Below are 23,170 nucleotides of genomic sequence, written 5' to 3'. Positions count from 1 at the left end.
GAAGGAGGAGGGAGCAGGAGGCGGCGGCGGCTGCTCGGCCCGATCCTCCTGCTCCGAGCGAGGCCACGTGCACGGGGCACCCCCGGGAGGGCGGCAAACCGCGGCGAAGCGCGGTGCGCTGCTGCTGCGGAGCTGCCCCGGGGCGCGGGCCCGCGCTGGGGAGACCCCGGAGGACCCCGCCCCCCGCCCGCGCCAGCGCTCCCCAACTACTTGAGCCGAAGTTCGCTCAGGCCCCCGCCTCCTCGGCCTGCCCCTCCTCCCCTCAGCCGGCGGGCTTGGCGGACCGCGCCCGCCCCGGGTGCGAGAGTCGGCGCCCCAGCCTGGGCCCCGGGGCGGCCTGGGTGTGAGGGAATTTTCCATTCGTTCCTTTCTCGGGCCCAGACCGGCTCAGTGCTTCTCCCACTCGGATGTTCCCGCGGCTTAAAGAGTCCGCAGCGAGCACAGAAATACCTCTTCCAGGGCGGGTTTTCGGGGGTGTTGTATGTACGTGTGGCGGTGTGGGGAGAGTGCGGGACTTGCCCAAAGGACGGAAAGAAGATCTAGTTTGGAAAAAAAAAAAAAGTCATGGTTCTGTTGCACCGATATGAGACCTTTAACAAATGAGAGGGAGAGGGAGAGAGAGAGAGAGAGAGAAGAGAAAGAGAGAAGAGGAGGAGGAGGAAGGTGGGGGGCGGGGGGTGTGGAGAGGCTGGTGCAAAAGGAATGCGCGTTTGCAGGAGGAGGAGTAAAGCGATGATTGTGTAATTAAATAATAAAACAATCCTTAAGTCTGATTTGGAGAGAGCTCGAGCGGGGTCCAGAGGGTGGAACCGGTGAAATTTTCAACTTCCAAGTTTTGCAACGAAAGAAAGCGAGAGAGGGAGGGGAAAAAAGAGCCCAGAGCAGAAAAGAGAGGAGTTTGGAGCCGAGCGGGAGAGCGGGATTTATCGTTTGGGATTTTTCAGGAGCTCGTTCCGATCCCCCTGGGCTCTGGGCAGCGGCGGCAGCAGCAGCAGCCTCCTCGCTCGGCCGGGTCAGACGCGGGGCGAGGCGGGCGGGCGGGCGGCCGGGCGTGGAAGAGCCGGCGCGGGCGGCGGCGGCGGCGGCTGCAGCCGGGGACCGCGCCGCGAGCCTCTTCCGCCCGGGAGACCTGCGCCCGAGCCCCCTCCCTCACCCCAGCCTCTCCCTTCTCCCCCACCCACCCCGCCCCCACCCGGCCCTCTCCCGCGCGCGCCCCGCCACCCGCGCGCACTCGCTCACGCTCCCCTTCGCGCACACACATGGTCGGCTCGCGGCAAAGTTTCGCCTGCGATCGCCACTCCGGAATCCTGCCGCAGTGCTCGGGGCTGTAACCTTGAACTTTCCCAGCGCGGTGACACATTCTCCTCGCTCTCCCTCCCGCGCTCTCTCCTGCGCCCCCCTCCCCGCCTTTTTTAAAAAAGCATTTCACCACCAACCACCACCCCAATCCAACCCACGCCGAACCTTCGCGCACCCCCTAGCCCCCAACAACAACAACAACTGCAAAATAGAAAATAAATCCCCAAACCCAGGCGAAAAGCAGCCAACACCGGCGGCGGCGGCGGCGGCCTCGGCGAGCAGGGCCAGCGCGCTCGGACTGCAAGAGGGTTAAAAGTGTAGATTGGATTTCACCCCGGGAAATCTAGCACGCCGAGTGAACTTGAATCTTTGGCTATTTAAGGAGGACTGGGTTTGTTGTGAAGTTGCGGTGATCCAGCGCAGAGCCCCGTCCTGATTGATCGCATCGCGGGGCTCAGATGACTGTAAAATGAATAGATGAAATTCTTGCTTCTCGAAGATTTTCTTGGGCATCTCCGGGAAAGTGCGTTTTAAGGCGAAGTCATGATGTATTCTCCCATCTGTCTCACTCAGGTACATGTCTCGGTCGCTCTCTCGAGCTTTCTCTCTAGTCCGAAATGCCTTTGTTTTGTTTTGTTGCTCTCGTCTGCGGACAATTAACGGCTTTAGTTAACCTCGGTACACCCCTGTACCTCACAGAAGTGGCCCGGAGTTGCGGCGGGATTTGCGGGGCGGCGTGGGAGCCGGCGCGCGGCCGCTCGCCCGAGGCCACCCCGCGCGCCCGGCCCCGCGCCCTGGGCACGGGGAGCGGGCGCCCGCGCGCTGCCAGGGCGGCTGGGCCAGGCGAGGCCGCCGGGGGTGGGCAGGGCCCCGGCCCAGGAGCACTAGCCTCTGCGCGGCCCCCCGAGTGCCTGCTGCTGTGCGGCGCCCTTGCCCAGGGTGCCGGTCGCCCCTGTCGGTAGCTGGAGCGCTGAGACTGACTGCGGCTTTAGAGGAGCTTTACGGGGGGACTGAGCCCTTATAAACAACCAGTGAACTTGGGCGAGGGGACTCTAGCACGAGTCCTTGTGGGCGCCTCTGGACTCCGCTGCAGGCAGTGGGCGGGCGACGAAGCGAGTCGGAGGTTGTGGTCCGGAGACCCATTCCTTTGCTTAATTTGGGGATCTGAAACTCTGGTCCATCGTGATCCGCACTTTGAGGTTTCCAGTGACCACACGACAAAAGCAGTCTTTACGTTGACACGAGTTAGTTGGTCGTGGTGAAAGTTAAGGACTTTAGAACATGTTCATTTGTGGAGACCTGTTCATTTGACGATATTTGGGCGTAGCTCGGAGGGCAGAAAGTAACGCTGGAAAAGTAAGGTCATTTTTTAAAAATTCACTTTGAAAATTGTTCTAAGACTTTAGGAACGACGTTATGAAATAAAACACTGGCTTGATGCATTTTTAAGAACACAATTTATATATTTTTAAACCAGACGGTCAAATGGAAAAGTGGTGAGACCGAACGGACTTACCTGGGGGCAGTTTTCATCGCTGCCCAGCTAACTAACCAACTGGCGAACTAACTAAATATCTTAGCCCAGAGTTGTTATTTGAAGCATTATTTTAAACCTCGAAAGGTGTGGGACCCTTGACTTCAGCTTTGAGGAGGAAGTGTCACCATTGGTAATTGATAACCATTTTCTTGGACATTGGCATAGAAAACTGCACAGTTAAAGAAGTGTCGCCAGGTCTTAGGTGTGTTACAATTTTTTAAAAGTCCAATATCACGATGATGCATTTTTATAATGGACAAATGATTAAGATTTCAATTGTATGACAATTAGAAGCCATTGTGATTGGAAAGGACCGAGGCATTCATAAATTGTGAATGAAGATGAAAACAATGATAAGGCTTATTCAGTGATTGGATACAGTCCTGTAGCTTTTTGGCTGACACATTTTTTATTGTTTATATTTTGTTTGGCATCTGAGTATGATTAACTTAGATATGGCTATTTTCAGCAGTAACGTGCACTTTAATTTAACAAAACTGGAAAAATGAGTTGCTGAGTATTTGTATTTTCAGAGCTATGGATAATGACCAATAAATTCGATGATGAAACTGTTTCAGGTAAAACGAATTGCCTTTGGTTGTAAAAGTTACCTTTCGTATTACCTATCAGCAGGATTTTTTTTTCTTTCTGGTAAACTATGTACATTTGGTATTATTTTTACATTATTGAAGCATAGTTCCAATAAAACAAATTGAGGTAAGCTTTTTTTGCTTACAAAGTAACTGCATCACTATTCTCACCTGTAAACGATTGTTTTTCTGTATTAATTTATATTTCTAGTTTCAGCTGCTCAGAAACCTTGCTAGCGATTACACTGCGCTTTTGATTTCCTCTAAATAGCACTGTAAAGTCATTAGCTTTTTCTTAATTTCTATAAGTTGGAAATAACATTGCAGCATTGTGACATATGGAATATTAGGAGCATATACAGCATAATCATTCAGCTATCACATTAGTATTCAAGAACACATACTTACCAACACTAATTCATGATGACTAACATTCTCTCCTGTTTTAATAATGTAAATCTAGGTTGACGTATTAAAACTGTTTTGGGGATTTCAGGCCTATACTCCAGCAGGAATTGGAGCTTTCCAATTCTCAATATCTCTGTGACTTTATAGGTAATGTAAGGTGTTGCAAGAGTAAGAGCACATTAACGGTGTTACTTTTATATCAGACCAGTAGTTTAGGTTTGTGTTATAAGAGTCTATTAGCTATAGCAAAATGATTTTTAGGATGTGTGAATACAGGAGAGAGAAACATTCTTAATTGGCTGAAAACTTTACAAAGTGTCTCAGTTGTTGCCCTAAAGTATCTAGGTTTTAGAAAGGATTTTAATTCAAAAGGAGCTATAGTTAAGGTTGTTGATATTTAGCAAAATGTTATGTAAAAGTGTCAGTATATCCCTATAAATCAGTATTTATACTTCAGTACAAATCAGATATAAAAGGAAAAATAAAAACCATCACATATGATTTAATATTTCGCTTTTTCTAAAAATAATGTAAACCCCTAATAAAACTTTCACTTGGCATGATTGCATTGAATTGTTAAAATTTCAAGTTCTTCATGGAACATATTTTTAATGGTGTATTGTTATATAGCAGTGCCCCAAGAATATCTAGTATTTATTCTTCCACCTCTCTATTGATCTGATTTTCCATTCCTTTCATGGAAACCACTGTTTCTGTAAAGAAAAATAAATATTTCTGGTGGAATTAGGATTGTTTACTTTTACATTTGATATTTGTAACTTGGCTATTTATTTTATCAATTTAGTTCAACTAAAGGAAGTTTTAAAAGACAAATGTCAATGAATTTTAATAAAAATTCTAGAAGGGTGAGGTGGCATATTACATTAGTATAGAGCCATTAGATCTTAGGTCACTTATATGCTTAGCTTTTAAAAAAAAACTTTCATAATAGTTTAAAGTGTTCTTGTGATAACCTATTAATTAGGGCATTTGAATACCTTGATCACGTCTTTTTTTGGATAAAGAAAGTTACTATGCTTCATATTCACGTCACTCAAAGTTACTAAAAATATATTGCAACTCGGTATTAGAAAGCAGTCACACTTGGGAGATGACATTTTAGGCATGTTAATACAGAAGTATATGTGACTTAAACCTCTACTTATCATCGTGTTTTTGGAGGTCATATCTCCTTGTCAAGTGTTTCACTTGAAAGGAACCCACAGAATAGTAAAGCCCAGAAACATTTTTGTAAGGCAACTCTGTAGACTGAGAAAGTTTGCTATTTCTATGTGTCAATAAGAAAAAAAAAAAGTATGTTTTAAAACATTATTTGGCAACATTGGCAACAAACTCATGGCAACCTTAAAAAAAAAAAACATCGTTTTGTGTGCATTTGCTAAGAAATTCCAAATTCAGTTCTCAAATTTGCATTTTGATTGTTTAAAATAATTTATTAAAATTTTCAGATTTATTACGTGACAGATGATTTGAAACTCAAGCAGATTTAATCGAAAGTATGTTTGATGTCTTTATAAGAAAATGAAATGTCACTGAACATAGTACTTAAGGATGTAAGCACTTAAGAGTTACCACACTGCTTAATATCTGTTGCAATAATATAGCATTTTTAAAAGCGTGGCAAGGGTAAAATGAGTGAGACAAAGCTCCCCCCACCCCCATGTATTCTTTACATTCTCAGCTCCTTAGCTGATGAGTATGTATGTATATTTTTTAATCATATCAATAAATCGTAGTAAAAGTTAGATTATAGGAAGTGAGTTCCCAAAGCATGTTTAAGTCCACACTTCCTTAAACAAGACTTCCTTTGCATTATTTCTAAGGGGGATAAACAAAGTTTTTGTAGTTACAGTGAAAGCTGAAAGCATGGCATCAGAAAGTATATGGAGATAGGGAGGTCTTATCATGGGCTGTGGTTGCTGTGAGCAGGGCTGCCTTCCCACACAAAGAACAGATTGTGGTTTAACTCTTTCCATGGCCTAGTTTAATGTGCTCGCATAGTAACCGAATTGTTCAAATCTCTGCTGGAAACTACTGATCGGTTTAATGATTTCCTCTATGGCATTTGGTTATGCCTCATGCTGTGATGTAATCATCTGCATTCTGTATTGTTATAAAATTTTGATTTATACTCGTTCTGCCGGAGGAACGTTTTACAGCAATATGTTAAAACACTTGGTAACTGCATTATTGATTGGATGGGACATACACCTTTTTCCGTGTGTTTGAAATGCATACTGTGAACATGCTCTAAGTCTTTAGCACCGAAAACTCGAATTTCATCCTGAAAATGGATTGAAACCCATAGGGGATTTTTTTTGGACACCTTCTTTGTTAGAGTGGCATTAGTTGCACTTTCTTCATCTTTACCCTCATGGCATTCATCAGTCTGCTGGTTAGATAGAATTTATTCCACGTAATTCAGGGTGACTAGTCCTAGTGTGTAAATTCTAAGTTGGGATATGGTAAGTTGGAGAAAGTTATTTTCCCGGTCGGGGGGACGGTAACAGTCAGTGTGTCCAGAGAAGTGGCCCGTGGAAGTTCTTATTTGCCTCGGGTCTTGGTTTCTTGCATGCGTGCAGGATGCCTGCATGGGATGTTAGCTCTTTCTCTGAGCAGTAATGGGCCTAAGCTTCTGAGATAGGTTTTACCTATGGCAGGAAGCAATGAAACACAACACGAACTGCTTTGGGAAGTAACTCGAAATATCTGTAGGTAAAGATGATCTGCCATTCCTCACTGTCTCCCTCCCTTCAAAAAAAAAAAAAAAAAGGCTTAGATGGAATAGGCAGGAAAAATGCAGGAGCCCAGGGTAAACCACTTCATTCAAAAGACAGGATACTATATAGAGTCGATACACGTGCAGAATCACAAGCCATGCATAGGTGCCCCCACGCTCCGGCCGGAGAATTCACAGGCGTAGCAAATGAATTGTATTGATTCCACAAAAGCAGTAAGTGGCCAGCGGTGCACTCCTGGTGTCACCCTGCCACCGCATGCAGAGACACAAAGCACGTAAAGTTGGTGCCAAGTTGCCATTTTTCATTGTTCACCTCAGATTGATTTTTAAGGGGTTTAGAATAATTGCCATACTCATGTGATCGGTTAACAAATTCACTGACTCTGTGGGGCTTCAGATTATATACGAAAGCTGCCGGAAGAACGTTCGTGTCATTTTTGTTTTCAACTTTGGAAACTTTTACTGGAAAACGAAAAGAGTGTGTCTGCATGTCTGCCTGCGAGAGAATAGGAGAGTGTGAGAGTGTGTGTGTGTGTATGTGTGTGTGCGCGCGTGTGTCTTGGAGGCTAGTGGTCGTGGTGCAGGGAGAGAATGCACTGCTCAAAGTATGGAAACCTTCTGTTCAGGACACTGATACGACAGGCTGTGTCCTTTGCCCACTTTCCCTCACTGTATACCGGTTTCTCTAGTTACCACTCTTGGAATGGTGCTGTTTCAGTGTTGGAATGTTGGACGTTTGATAAGAAAATGGATCAAGTTTAATGGCGCATGCTCTTTGTGCCACCAGCAGCTCTTGCTGAGAGCATGCTCCAAAAGCGGGAACTGTGTGGCATTACACTGAGCATCTATATGCTTTGTGTTTCTGTGCCACAGAGAAGAGAAATGAACTGTGGCATCGCTCCTGCCTTCTGAACAGCTCTGCTCCGATTAAAAAAAAAAAAATCTCACTGTGTTCTTTGTAAAATGGTACTGCTTAGTGTTAGTTGGTCAATCAAATATTTAAATATTAAATTAGGTGCCAAGCACCTTGGTTACTTACGGTTTAAAGAATGTAGGATGCATGGTGGGAATGAGGGGGATGGGGCCAGAGTGGAAATACAAATATAAATCTTATTTTCTGTTCAGGAGGCAGAAATCAACCTGTGAATTTTGGTGGAAAAGGGACTGCTTGGCATACTTTATTTTCTTCTTCTCCTGCTATTTTGATAATTTTAAATAAGCAAAGAATGTTATTTTTATGCAGAACTTTTTGTCGTGAATTGGGGATGGGTTGTAGTTTTATTTATTTATTTTTTGGAGCCTTTGGAACCAAGCTGACTGTCTTCTTTCCCCCCTTTATCTTCCACAGGATGAATTTCACCCGTTCATCGAGGCACTCCTTCCACACGTCCGTGCAATCGCGTACACTTGGTTCAACCTGCAGGCTCGGAAACGCAAGTACTTTAAAAAGCACGAGAAGCGAATGTCAAAGGACGAAGAAAGAGCAGTCAAAGATGAGCTTCTCAGCGAAAAGCCTGAAATCAAACAGAAGTGGGCATCCAGGCTCCTGGCCAAACTGCGCAAAGACATCCGCCAGGAGTACCGAGAGGACTTTGTGCTCACCGTGACTGGCAAGAAGCACCCGTGTTGTGTCTTATCCAATCCCGACCAGAAGGGTAAGATTAGGAGAATCGACTGCCTGCGACAGGCAGACAAAGTCTGGCGTCTGGATCTAGTCATGGTGATCCTGTTCAAAGGCATCCCCTTGGAAAGTACCGATGGAGAGCGGCTCATGAAATCCCCACATTGCACAAACCCAGCACTTTGTGTCCAGCCACATCATATCACAGTATCAGTTAAGGAGCTTGATTTGTTTTTGGCATACTACGTGCAGGAGCAAGGTAGGAGCAGATTGTTCTTTCTTCTAGTACGGCAAACACTGCCCACAAACCCCATTTGCGGAATATCTGGCTCGGGTTAGATGGTCCTCGAGGCCCCTGATCTCCTTCACCCACTCTGGGTAGAGTGGCCTGCCCTCTTCCACTCCCCTATCCATTGCCATGTCCACTGCCATGTGCCAGCCATGGACATAGGCATGGAGCTTTCATACCTGGATAGGCGTGGGTATTTTGCAAAACACCACAAAGAGATGCGTTTTCATATGTCTTTGAAATAATATACCTTTGCAAAGACACAGCACAGTCTGAAAAGTATAGTTTATTACAGTTCACTTTTTGTCTTCGGCTGCATTCCTCACATCTAGTCATCTTTTCTCAATTTGAAAATGTAACTTTATTTATGAATAGTCAGACCGCTTTTTAATAATCTTTGTATTGGCCTCGTAACTAACAAGGTAGATGAACTTTGTTCACAAATCTGGTCCTATTGCACCGAAAATAGAATTAACGTTTCCTATTACAACATGCTTAAGATAGCCATATCAGAATGTGTGTCTTATGTAGACCTAGATTTATTGAATTTAAATATTTCTGTCAACACCTACTTTTGATTGTGTAGTTATTCGCCATAGATTAAATGGATTATAGTTCTTGTTTAAATAATTTATGGTATAATATTTTCCCAGCGTGACTTGGGAATGCTTAATATCATTAGTTTACTTGAATGTGAATTCATAAAACTTACTGAGGAGAAAAGTTGCAGCTCTTCTTACAGAACAAAAAACAGAAAGTGGACTGGTTACACTGGTTTAAAATAAATCTCAAAAAGAATGCAGAAACCACATACCATACCTATTAAAAAAAACACTTGATAAAGACAGTGGTATAAATGTTGCCTGGATGAGTCAAAAATAGGGGATATTTTTGCTGAGTATTTTTCGAGTTCATGAAATATGTTTCTTTATTATTATTTTGTATTTTCCTTTAAATAAGTGAGAATTTCTTTTCTTCAAATAAATGTGTCAAGATACAGATTTCCACGTATTAGCAACAGTCCATAGTAAAACATCATTTTAAAAAGCAGCATACCGAAAGTGGGCTGAAGTTTGATCTGCCACAGATGGTGGGTCATTTCCTAACTTGGCCTACTGGTAGGGAAATGGCCTGCTGATAGTCAGGTGGCAGACGGATTATGTGATGTTCGTTATATAAATGTGGGATTCAGTAAATTGGTATGAACTTTATTATCATCCAAAAAAATAAAATACCAGAATTACTCTTTTGACTCAGAAATCTAGGTACTTGTCACGTGCTTTTTGTCTTTATAATTCCTTGATATAGTTTTAGAGATGTGCTTAAACGTCTTTTAAAAATTTTTAGTTTGGTTTTAAATAAGATGCTGGACATCATATATTTGAAAGTATTACTTTTTTTTTTTTTTTTTGAAACATTGCATTTGCCATTACCATGCATTTAAGAATTAAAGTCCGAGGAATGATGGTTTAGGAAAAATATATTTTCGCCCTGTGTGTCCTAAAATAAAAGCTCATTAACACATGACACTTAATTTGATTGACAGCTGTCTAGGAGGTGACATCCTAAGGTGGGCTGTGTATCTGTGTTGGATTGACTGTGAATGTGCTGTAAGTGTGTTGTGAAAGTCAAGGCCGGAAGTAAAGTTTTAAAAAGTGGGTCATGCAACTTTTTAGTGCAGAGAGGGCAGATTTGCAACCACTTCACTGCTGCTCACATTTTAACTTGCTTGAAGGCTACTCCTTGAGGTGTGCATGCATGTACGTTCACTCCCAGGGCAGGCAGCCAACTCTCTTGGTGGATGAACTGACAATAAGGAACATATCCTTTGGATTTGTGGAGATACATTGAGGAAAGAAAAATGCGTAAATGCCTTCTGCATTACACCATTGGTCATGATAATCATGAAGTTTTAAGCAACTCTTGGAGACCATGTTTTCAGATAAAACATTGATTTTGTTGTTGTTTTGAGTCTCTATCATAAAAAGCTTTCATTAGTTTACCCTGCACATCTAATCTGTATCCTCTCCTACCTGCCAGTGCGTCATCTCTTCTTAACATGTGTTGGCTCTTTCTTTGAAAAAGTCGCATCAGGATGCTTTTGTGTTTTCCTTTTTTCGAAATTTATATCTTTTTTTTTTTTTTTTTGGTCAAATGTAGGTTAATTATGTTGTTTTGCAGTGCAATTGATTGAAGAAGGCATTTACAAAGAGAAGTCTGTAGTCAGTCAAAGTGCTGCCTATCTCCCATCATGACTTTTTATTTCTCCTCTAAGTACATGAAAACCCACTTAAGTCGGTTTTATAAATCAGGCAAAGAAGTATGAAGAAAAACATGAAGGAAAAAATAAGAAAAGAAAACTGTAATGTTTACAACAGAATGAGCAACAAAATTACCTTTCCCCCCCTTTTTCTCTGTCTCCCCACTTCTAAACGACTGGGAGGAAAACATGAGAAAGAACAGAGAGAATGCCAAAGATGGTTGCCACTGGCACCAGGATTGGCATCAGACCCTCTTTGTTTAGCTCAGGATGCCTGTGATTTGTTAGTTGGCGTCCGCATTGCAGTGTGCAGTGATGTTACAATATATTGACAATTTCCAGATCTAGAAATGTCAATAATCCTCTTGATTATTTATACAAGATCACAAACTGCATCTCTTCTAGAGGATGAAATAAAGACCAACATATAATAAAGTTCCATTGTTGGCCAACTTCCTATGCTTTTCATTTTCCCTCTTTCTCTTTTGGTTCAACCCACACTTCTTTTTTTTTTTTTTCTTCATGCCCAGCAGCCCATCTTTTTTGAAATGTGGAAAGAGTTACTAGAGCTTTGACACAAGCTCTAGTACTCCATCTGCATCGGATAGGGTTTTGGGGAAAATGTATGCATTTTGAAATCACTTCTGATATATAGTTCATTAGACTTTTGCATCACATGGCCACAAGGCAGTATTTTCTTTAAAGCTAAATCTCTTTGTTATTCAGCTTCTTCTATGCATATAGCCCGATTGACCGCAATTTAGTCCATTTTTCTGTTTCTCCACATTAGTAAAGGGTCATGTTCAATACAGGCATTTATAAAATTATACGAGCCCCCCACTTTACCTCAAATAGACACATCATGTGGGAGTAACTGCATTTAAATCCATAAAATCATTTGACGTTATTGATTCAGAGGGCTGCGCTTCGGCTGTTCCGTTGCTACAAGAACCGCCATTTTGTTTGTGAAGTGCCAGGCGAGGGGGAAAAAAAAGGCAGACACTGTGCTTGATGCCAATAATGGTTGCCAGTGGCACCGAGGTTGGCATCAGACCCTCTTTGTCTAGTTGCTGAATGCCTTTGATTCGTTGGTTGGCATCCGCATTGCAGTGGGCACACTGGAAAGTTTTTGACAATCCCTGCATGAAAGCTGCTTGCTTGTTTGCTGCAGCAAACCTTAGCTAATATAAAACCCTTCCTTTTTATTTTTTAGGTTGTGTGTGTGTGTATGTGTGTGTGTGTGTTTAAGGCTGTGAGAGATTAGAGGAAAAAATAGCTCTAAAGTGGCCTCCATTTTCCCAAAGACGTTAAAGATGTCCAATGATTCTTGGGCAGGTGGTACCTATTCCCCATATTGTCTTTGTTATTGCATTTGTGAAAGCAAAGCAAAACAAAACAAAACAAAAACCAGGCAAGCCTTGCATAGGACACCTTCCTGGGACATAAGGGTGCTGTAGGATGTGGGTGTGCGCTGAGGGTGCGGACGACTCGCTGAATGTCCTGGTGTATAATGCATTCATTATGACTGACTCTTGCTTTCAGTCACATCACTGCTTATTTCTTATGTAAGTTGTAGTTCCCTCAGTTTCCACCCTTCCGCATTTTATAGTAACATGTTGAGAGGATCTAACTTCTCTTTCTAGTGACTAATGTGTAACAGTGTAAATGTTAAAAAAAAAAAATAAGCAAAGCTTCATGAGGAAACCTATGTGTTAAGGTCTGATACAAATCCTCTGTTCCTGAATTTTTTCAATTCTGCATCAAAATGTTACCAGATTCTCAGGGCACAGTCCTGCACACCAGGAAGACCAACCAAAAGGCTAAAATAATTTTGGTTGACGTTTCCTAGATAGTGAGCATTAATATTGCTTTCCGGTTAACCACCATTATCTCGTTAATTAATAAGAAGGATTAGCAGTTCTACCCAGAGGGCTGCCGAGAAGGAAGTCTGGCCTATGGGAGGCCTTGAGTCCAGGCTGTGTCCTGTCTGAAGGGGAAACAGGAGGGGTAGGGCGGGGGGGACTGGGCTTTCTCTGAGGCAGGCAAGGGTTTTGAAGAAGGAGGTCAAAACGCACTAAGAAGTTTAAAGATCTCAAGAGATAGTAACTGTTGTCCTGAATTTAACAGATCAGAGTTTAAACTAAGTGAGCCTAACTGATGTTTGGACTGTACTTTGCTCTCCTATTAAACATGTTTCGGATACTGAGGAGAGTGCAGGAGCCTCTCATGGCTGTCATCAAGGAGGAGTTTCCTTTAGCCTTGGGGAGCCCCTAAAGCCACGATCCATTGCTGGATGGCAACTTCGTTGTTTTATTGTTAAGTGTTATGATAATTAAAGTACATTTTGAAGTTGTGAAAAATGTGACTTGTTTACAGGGGAGGTTGTAATCATTGTTACTGTTTTTGAAATAGAATCCTTCCCGGTTGTCACATATCATTAGCGAGGAAGCAAATGCTAAGAGTTATTTTCCTCCCTCAGTTACTGACTTGTAGAACCCTTGTGGGCAACCCTTATTCCTTTATGAAAAGCTTACCTAGATAATTGTTTGCAAGCTGACAGCGTATTTTAACATTTTAATAATTTTCACTTCATTTGCAGGTATTTCCCATTACGGGAAAAACGAAGCTTTTGTAATTGGTTAAAATGAGGCCGCTCTCCAGGCTGAGCTGGAGTGCTTGCACTGCGAAGGGCTCAGAGAGCATAAAGTTGGCGTGCACATGGGATTTAGGGGCACACTGCTAAGTTTTCCCATCTAGCATCCTGTCCTTGGCTGAACTCCTGAACTGTAGTGCACAGTTGTTAGCATTCTGCCTCACACACCACTCGCCAGATAAAGAATGGCTCTTACTGGCGTGTCTTGCTCCTAGGCTTAATGAGACTTTTGTGGGAACATATATTGTAAGATAAGATACTTAGCCATTTTCTCACTGATAAGAAGGGAACACAGTCTAAGGGGCCGGAAGCTCACCCTCTATGCCATGATGTCCCTGCCACAAGATAGCTCTGCCAGACAATTCAAGAGTTAAACTCGGAGGCCCCAGTTGCTAGCTGGGGAAGCTTGGCATCTGTGTTCTGATATGGCAAACTAAGCTCTTGCATTGCTGTTAATATGATTTCACTTTTCAAAGGGAAAGGAGAGAGAGAGAGGGAATGAGAAGGGGGGGGGAGAGGCTCGTTTGTTACATCAACTATGATTTCAAATATTTAAAAAAATATGTAGTGACTTTCTGGGGGCAGCAAAGGTTGGAAAAATATCCCACCAACAGCATTAGGCATCCCTCCCACCTTAGGCCCTCCTCGTCCCCCCCACCCCCCATGCACAGCAGTACACATTTTGTAATAATAAATATTCACCTAGATTTCGGGTTGGATTTGAAGATTTGGTGCACTCTGCCTCTTGTGTGGTACAATGACTCTATATGTAAAAGAAGCGAGATGCTATTCAGTATTCAGGAATAATGGTAATTTGGGGGATCTATGAATTGCAGTGACAGGAGATGGTGGTTGGGTTTCCCGGGGTGACTCCTTGACAGTTTCAGCATAGGCCTTGGAGCTGGGCAGGGCTGCTTAGGGAGGCCACCTATAGCCATGGCCTAAGTTCTTTAAAGTTGCTGTTTTCCAAAGTGGTGCAGAGAGAGTATTTCCACGCGTAGAAGTAATATAGAATGGATAGGATCTCTTATTTACTTCGTTGTGTTTCCCTCACTGTGGAACTTAGGAGCGAATTGCCAAAAGGAAATTAAAGTTTTAATCCTCCGTTAACTGTTTCTTTTCAAATCCGGCATTCCAGTTTGAAACAGTCCAAGATATCTGACTTAGCAAAGCCTTTCTCCTCATAAACGTTCATTATGCTTGATTGAACTGAAAAACTAGGCCCGTGGGCTTAAAAAAAACTCTGCAAGGGCACTCTTTTGCCCTTCGCATCTCTGCTGACCTGTTAGGATTTCAGCACCTGAAGAGGGAGGGACCGACCCAGTGCGAGGCTGAGTCAGAATTCTCTGGAATTCTTAAAAGTCGAGATAAGTAAGTTTTCATTGCTGGCATCCCAGTGGCTTGTATGATAACTGACTCTACAATCAAAGGAATAATTCTTGCTTTGTTGGAAGCTTACGGTGACAGAGAGTGGAGACAGCCTAGGAAACACTTTCTGAGGTGGGAGATTGTTAACTCTCTGAAATTCGGGGGGCAGAGCGAGGGGTGATCCCTTGCTGTGAAACTTGCTTTTCGGGTAGAAATTGCCCTTCAGCTTGGGGAGGAATAGCACGTTCTAGTTTGAGGCTGAAAGCAGAGCCCGCGACAGACCCTTGAGGCGTTTTTGTTAGGCGCGATGGCAGAGCAAGTGATTAGCCAACGTCGTGTTCCAAGCCAAGTTTTCCAACTTTTTCCCCTCCATCCTGGTGGAGGAGGAATAATTTTAGAAATCTCAAGGCCTCGTGGTTGTGCGGTGGGAAGCCGGAGTGATTACAGCAGCGGGCCTCAGCGCCAAGCATAGCAAGAGGGCAGCTTCCTCTGAATCAGGCGCGCTTGTCTGTGGCAACGTGCTATGTTGTCTCATTTTAAAGAACATTCTTGGGTCCTTGAACTCTAATTATGTGATGTGGTTAATTTAACTGAATTCAGTTGTTAGGATTTGGCCTAGAGAATAAATCATCAGACGGCGGAGAACTTGTGAAAACGAAGTGCGTGGAGTGAGGAGTGAGTCTGTGGGATTAGCTTGTATTAGACTGAACGGGACAGGATGTGAGGCTAATGGGACTTGAATGGCTGGGCTTTTGGTTGTTATATTATTCAGAAAATTGGAAGAAATGGGTAGCAATTAACCAATGAGGTGGAAAGACCTTGAGGCTGAATTGAAGGCCACACATTGAAAAAAAAAATCCTCCAAATTTACATCAAGCAATGTTCTAAGATAGGAATGCACACTCTTCTTGTGCATAAATATATTGTTTATAATAAAACACTTAGAAACACATATTCTCTCTTTTATGATGATAGTTTAAACAGGACAGCATTGATGAATCACAGACAAATTAAAGAACTCTGAATAAGGACTATATAATTGAAAATATGGGGTGATGGATGAAGTAATTTTACTAGCTGAGAGTTGCCCGGAGGTTGTATATTTTCAGAAACCCATTTTAAGGCAGTTCAGAGCATGTAGTAAGTTATGGATGAAGCACAAATCATTTGAAAATGGGATTTGTTTAAACAAGTGCAAAAAAGAAAGTAAGAATTGCCCTTGAAAAAAAATTCTTTATTCTAAGTATGTGCAGTTTAAAATTTCTGGGTAGCTTTAACTCTGTTTCTCAAAACAGAAAATTTAATAAACAGTATTCAACTGAATTTTACAATGCACACATCTCCCACAAAATTACACAAAACCATTTAACAAGCATCGGTTAATAATCCAGTGACACTCATATATTCTGATACTGAGTGAAGCTGAGGACTTCTTTACAAACTTGATTTTTCAAAACTCACATTGAAAAAAAAATACATGAAAGAATGTATCGCTGTTAACAGGGAATGGCAGAGCTTAGGACAAAAATCTAATCCTGAGGACAGATGTTAAGAAAGTTATTTGAAATGGGGTGTATTCTGTAATTCATGTGAGTAGGGGATTACATTTATGCCTATGTTCATAACACGAGTATGTCAATATGAAGTCTATACCCCTCTATTAGTGAAATCTAAAGTGTGAAAAATGTTCCTGCTTAGGACAACTTGTATTTTATTATTCTGACATCTGCAGTTTCTGGATGGATTACCTTAAATTTGCTATGCTATGTTAAAAGCCTTGTTTTATGAGGTCGGTCTCAGCTTCTGGCCTTGGTGTCAGGAACCCTGCTACGTGATGCAACTTGCCTTGTTAGGTTTAATTGACCAAAGCTGATGTGTTAAAACAATTCATTTGTGCTGTAACTTATGCCCTGGCTAAGTTGCTACCTGAATCCTTTGACCTTGACTTGTCTGGGTCACGAAATGGCTGCAAGCTGTTTGACCTTTCTATTGTGCAGTAATGTCACTGTTTCCTCTTATTCTTTTATGGTAATAGCTGACAAAAAGCCCCAGCCCTGACTTTACACCCCAGTGGATTCAAGGCGTCCCTCTGCAGTAGCTACGTCTTCTGTTTGACATGGTCTGGCTGTAGAAGTGACTTTCTTTTGTTTGCTGACAGTGATGGGGACAAATTTGCAGCCCTCCTTGCTACAAGAGGTGGGGGGTAGTATTCTGGCATTTGGAGGGATTTGAATTCCTTCTGCTTAGATTTTCAGTTTCCGTGTTTTATGATGATGCATATCACAATTTCCTTTTCCCCACTCTTCTGAGGTCGACTTTGCAGCTTTTTATATTTATGATTTCCTTAATAATTGCTTTTCAACATTTTCAGCTGTTACAATAAAAATATTTTATTGTCATTACATAGGGTAAAAGTGATAAATTTAGTTATGCTTTTGGTCACCAATATATAAGTCCTAAAACAACTGACATTTAAACTTCACCCTATAAATCTTTGTTGGAAAAAGCCTTATACTAACCGTGTAGGACAAGACAAAATTTTTTAAAAATCAGAGTCATGTCGTAACTTTACATATTCTACCCTACAACTCAGTTTATAGTTTTAGGGGAAGCCTATTCTTTGTGACTTAAATAGCTGAGTCCCAATACATAGTAGTGAACCATTAGTAGATTTGAAGTTTTTATTTCTGTGGGGACTTTTGCCAGCATGTGAAATTAGAGATTTATTTTAATGAATATAAAAATTGTTTTTCTATTCTTTATGAAGACCCATATGCAAAAATGGAGTTTTACCTCTGTTCTCTTCTGAAGCAGTGAAATAATTTTATTTTTAAAATATTGGAAATGCCTTCTAAAATGTTAAAACACAGATATTTTTATCCTACCAAATTTTTCTTTGCCAAATATGACATTGTAGTTCATGATTTTTCCTATATTTGCCAGATTAAATATTTAAAATCCAAGCTGTTACATTTTATTTTTAAATTATTAGAGGAAAAAAGGAAGTTTAAGTTAGAATGTGCATTTCCTTACTTGTATGCCGCATACTGTTTATACATGTGTGTGGATACAGTGACAGATGAGAGACAATGTGGCACAGGCACTAGAACCTTGGAAAAAAAGCCCTAGATTTTTCTATTCCCATTTAAAAAAATATCTGAGATGGCAGGTGAGAGGATTTTACTTTTTCTTTTCTTTTCTATTTTTTTTCTTTTTTTGGGGGAGATGGCTGTTGTTTTAAACTATCCCCCCCCAAGAATGTTCACAGATCAGGGAATTTAAATGCTTCCCAGCATTAATTGTGTTGATAAACCAGCATCCCAGGGGTTCGAGGAAGAAGGGTGAATGAAATACACTGAATCTGATTTTACTCAGTAGCTTTAGTTTCTCTCTGTTCTATGAAGCCCAGTCTAGACTCAAAGACATACATCTGTCTTGACTGTCTGTTCCTTCCTTGGCTTTCTCAGTGGGATAGCCAGAGTAGAGTTGGGTGTGGATGTGGTTAGGGGGCTAGTAGGTCAGATGCAGTGGGACCGTGGTTGGAAAACAGCGAGCAGCCCCTGAGGATTTCCGAAATGTCTACGACTTCTTGAAGTCAGTCTCCGTTCCTCCATTGAAAGAATTTACAGCAGATCTCAGCTGTTGAGTTAAAGAGGTTAAGTTCTTGGACCATGGGTAATTGGTGGATGCTGGTGTGTGTGCACGTTCCAGAGAGTTGAAGAGGAAAGGTGAAGGTGGAAAACAAGAGAGGTAGGGCTTAGATCTTGCAGGAGGTACTTAAGAAGGATGGTTCCTTCATAGATTGGAGAGTAAATACAATGCAATTTAAAATACTCTGTCATCCTTTGACTTTGGGATTGCTTTGGAGTTAAGCACATCTCCCTTCTTCCTGCCGTTTTAGATTTTTTCCAGCATCGAAAATTAAGTGCACAAATCTTGACATTTAGGGGTCTAGTCTTGGTTCTACCCTTTCTCGGCTTTGTGACCTTGGTCAAGGCACTTAAGCTCCATGTGCTTTGGTTTTCTGTTTTGTAAAATGGGGATTAAAATGTCTACTTCACAGGACTGTTTTGGGATTAAATGAAATAATTCATGTAAGCAAAAGCAGTAGTGTTAACAATAGCCATTATTACTCTGTGTAAGGAACATAGCATAATAGATACTTGCAGAGAAACTAAGCTGATGTTGGAGAGAAGGAGTGATTGGGTGTTGGAGCAGAAGGTCGTAATTAGTTTTTACATATCAGGTGATAAGACTTTCCCAAGAGAAAATGAAAGTCTCTGATCACAGTGAATGTGAATAGATACTTGTTAGTAAAACCTCTGAATGTGGGCATATGAAGTTGGCTAGTTGTATATAGTTTTAAAATCTATTTATGTTAGGATTACTGTACAGTTTTAGCAATCCTTTATATCACATTTACCTGAGAAATAACTTCTTGATCAAACTAGGAATATTTCGAAGGAGTAAAATAATTTTATTAGCAGCTCTCTGAATAAATTACTCAACTTTGGTATCAAATGAAGGGTGTCCTAGCAAGACTTGTAATTCACTGCATTCCAGTAAAAGCAGAAGACTTTTATTTACCAAAAAATTAAATTGCCAACATTTGGGAGAACTACACTTAAGTTTTAAATTTGGTTGGACAGAAGTGATGATATGTGGCTAGAGTGGATTGTTCTTGACAAAGAGCATGCTGCTGGTTTTTAGACTCTAAGTCTGAAAGTGTGTTATTCAAAAATTACCCTTAGTTGGGTCAAAACTCAAAATGTTTAATTAGTTACATGAATTGCTTTGACTTTATTTCCATTTAGCTCCTTCTCCTTTAAGTCAGTCTTCCCCATTTATCCTTTTTATGGTGTTAAGCAAACTAATTAAATGATCTCTAGAGGGAAAAAGTTCTTATTTCTTACTTAAACTGATTTCACTTTTACTAAGAACAACTGGGAGCCACATGGGAAGGGATTAAAACATTCCTTTCTTGTCAAGCTAGATTTGGGATTGGTGTTTGACTTCCGTGGCTCTGGGTGGCTGGATCCTTGTGGTCAGGAAGCCACTTTTGTGGGCCAGGTCTGCAGGGAGCTAGTCATGGTGCATGGTGTCCATGGCCTGTGGGTTGTTCCCCTCACTCTGTTTGCACGGCGGGTTTGGAAAGTGGACAGATTCACCCATATCCACAGTTTCTACTAGGGAAGTGCCTTAACTCACGTGTCACATTTGGTGCCGTACAAAAAAGAAAATCATATTCTTACATGGAGCATTTTCTAATAATACCTGGGGGTTCTAGCCAGGAGTTAATAGGAAAAGCTGTCTCACTGTTTGTTCATCAGTTAAAGGATAACTGGCATGTGCAGCAAACACATTGAATCGGAACATTGATTAGCTTGTTTAGATACTGACACATATTTTTAAATCATCTGTGTCATGCGTTTTCTTTTTGAGAACATACCTGGTATTTAGTTCTTCTTCTGTTCGTGGGGTACACAAAAATAAAAAAGGATGTATTTTAGTACATGAAGGAAATTATATCCCAAATTTGTTAACATATGTAAGATGGATTGTTGCTGATGGCAGAAGGATTTGGTATTTTATCTTTCTAATACCTTGGAAAAGCTTTGTTTGCACTTCTGATTTAAAGTTGATACCGACCTAAAGTAGCAACACATATATGGTTCGTGGTTCTTAAGTACTGGTTGCCTTTCATAGCCTCCTGGGGATGCTAACTTATTTCTTTAAATTTCCTGATGGTAAAGTATTAATATTTTTGGATAAGACTTAGAGTTATCATGTAACGATATCTGTTCTATTTACGGTCTCCAAATAAGGGAAAAGCTGCTTATAGTAATATGAGGATCACTGGTCTTACAATAATTAAATAGACTTGTTATACTACATTAATCCCTTTTGGAACATTTGGAATGACTTCTTAGTACTAACAAACATAGCATTAGGGCCTAAAATTAATCTGCTTTTGGTATCCAACATTTTATAATATAAAACATGTGTATAGAGAAACATATTTCAGGTTTAAGATGAGTTCATGGGAGGACAAAATGAAATTATATTGGAGTATGATTCCAAGTACTGATAAAATACGGAATTCATTTACAGTCAGCGTAGGTAGACAAATTGTTTTGGTAAGTTTTTGCGTTTTGGTGACTATGATGTTTGGACTCTCAGAATTACTTTCCCCCTGAGATCCAGGTTTTGTACATGACCCACCAGATACACGTAGCATGAAACGGGCATGTTTCCATCCAGTGTCCGGGAGGTTCTTCAACACCTTCTGAGCTGGTGTTTCTTGGTACCTGCATTGATACGGCTATTTATTGATGCCAGAGAAAATGACGCGGGCTCAATTTTAAAGTCTGGTCCAGTCTTATTCTGTGTTTTGTAGAAATGGTTTAAGTTAATGGCAGACTCTGCATTCACACAGCGTTATTCCAGATTTGCTGCAGGGACTTCTGAGATAGGGTTACGTTTCCATCTTCTGTTGTAGAAGCCCCACGAGGCATAATTTCCTCCGCAGTGTGGGCTATTTTATTGTTGAGCTTTTCACACCTGGGATGTGAAGTCAGCCTTGGGTGTCCCAGTTCCAGGGGAGATATTTTGTGAAGGATGAAGGGTTAGTTCACTTCTAGGACAGACTGTGTGCATCTGCACAGAGAAGTCTGGAAGTGCTGAGAGTACCGAGTGGTTTGTAGCCATTTTAGACCATGTGCCTGGGACCAGCTAACACATTGTCAGGGAAAAACATGATGTAGCAACAATATTAGATCATGCAAATGAGACTACTGAATAGTAATAGTTATGGGCAATATTTTGGAAAACACTGATTAGTGACAGTTTTATTACAGCAAATGTATGTATCAAGTCCCCAGATTTCATTGTAATGCACTGAAAACAGATGTCAAAGTGTCCCAAACAGAATTTCATGGTTAATCTACATATTGCATGGAAAGTACAAACAAACCATTTAGAATTCTGTTATTTAATCCTTTTAGAAGGAATGAAAATATACAATTTAGATTTACTCCATTCTTTCTTTTAATTTCAGTTTTTGTTTTCTAGGGGCTGATGATAAGTTATCTTTTTGTTGTTGTTTGCTATTTTCTTAAGATGCATATGGGAGAAGACGTATCTGCATATGAACATGGTTTTACTTAATGTACTTTGAACTGTAAGTTTCTGAACATAAGGTCTTTGCATTAAAAAAAAAAAAGAAAAATTAGGCTCTAAATTATTTAGTGACCTGGTAATGGAATTAATTCCTTCTATTCCTTTGTTTACTGACATAGAGTTCCATTCTATGCCACATAGTGATTGAAGCAGCATGCTGAAGTGGAAGAGAAGGCACATGGTAGCCCTACTGCGTGCACGTCGCCTGGAGACTTTGGGCCTCTCAGGGCCTCTGTTTCTCTATCTGTCAAGGGAGGGTATTGACTAGAGGACTTCCCTATCCCTCTTAGCTCTGGAATCTTAGGAATTTGGCTTCTGGTTACCTTGGCAGGGGGGACTATCCCCTCCATGTTAAGCAATATTTAATCAAGTTTAGCATACTCTTGTTAAATTTGGGCATTTTAATACATTTTATTTATTAAAAAGAAGTAGAAAATGTGTAACTTGACAGTTGGGTAACACTTTCATGTTGCTCAATTCAAAGTCCAATAGTCAGATCATTTGGTTCAATCTAGATAAAAAGCTTGCTTTTTTAAAGAAAGAGATCTTTAACTCATAGAAGTTGAGAGCTGCGAGAATCTCTAGAGACCTTCTCACTTTACGGCTGTGGGTACTGAGTCTAAGAGAGGCCTAAAGCCACTTCGGTTGTTTGTGTTAGTTTTAGTGCTACAAGAATATAAATAAGCATAAATAATGAAAAGTATTATTTTGTAGACGTAGCAGCATTTTTTTTTAAAAGGAACATAGAGGGAAATCATGACTACAAATCTTAGTATTATCATTTTGTAACTTAATGAAATCAATTGATTCAAAATTCCAGTTTTTTCTTTCATACTTTTTCATAGGATATATTCAAATGAAGTCATTCTGCAGTCTTCATGAGAATAGCTACCTTCCTTTTTGTCAGTGCATGGAAAATACATTTTAGGTTATGGTCAACTAATAAGGATTGGATACTAGTTGGAAAACAGAGAGGATCCGTTAAAAATGCATTGCCAGATTTCCAGCCATACTGTAGGTCATGTTTGAGATTGCTTGTAAGAAAACTGGTTTTTGGAAGTTAGATATTGGAAGAAAAAGTGGGAGCTGGTAATGAGTTGGTTTAAGCTCTGCTTCCTGGATGCCTACAATTTTCAGATTAGCTTGATAATTGCTATGCCTCCATTTTCCTTTGTGCGGTATATGTCTCTCATCATAGTTTAAAA

The 23,170-nt window shown here is 41.1% G+C and overlaps 1 protein-coding gene across 9 annotated transcripts in view; it reads left to right on the top strand.

Annotated features, from left to right (window-relative positions):
* The first annotated feature begins 1,212 nt into the window (after positions 1-1,212).
* Positions 1,213-23,170, top strand: part of NFIB (nuclear factor I B) — a 230,636-nt gene continuing 208,678 nt past the window's right edge. For 2 of the 9 annotated variants that reach the window (XM_040631447.1, XM_040631446.1), the window contains exons 1-2: positions 1,213-1,872; positions 7,944-8,475. In XM_040631447.1, the coding sequence (XP_040487381.1) occupies positions 1,843-1,872; positions 7,944-8,475 (562 nt within the window). In that variant the 5' untranslated portion in view covers positions 1,213-1,842. The remainder of the gene's footprint in view (positions 1,873-7,943; positions 8,476-23,170) is intronic. The other 7 variants (XM_040631445.1, XM_040631444.1, XM_040631443.1 and 4 more) reach the window with 6 other exon arrangements.

The sequence above is a fragment of the Ursus maritimus genome, unplaced genomic scaffold (assembly GCF_017311325.1).
Source record: "Ursus maritimus isolate PB19 unplaced genomic scaffold, ASM1731132v1 scaffold_17, whole genome shotgun sequence".
In the NCBI taxonomy this organism is placed as follows: domain Eukaryota; kingdom Metazoa; phylum Chordata; class Mammalia; order Carnivora; family Ursidae; genus Ursus; species Ursus maritimus.
The sequence above is the reverse complement of the archived record's forward strand: the minus strand, read 5'-3'. Positions and strand labels throughout refer to the sequence as shown.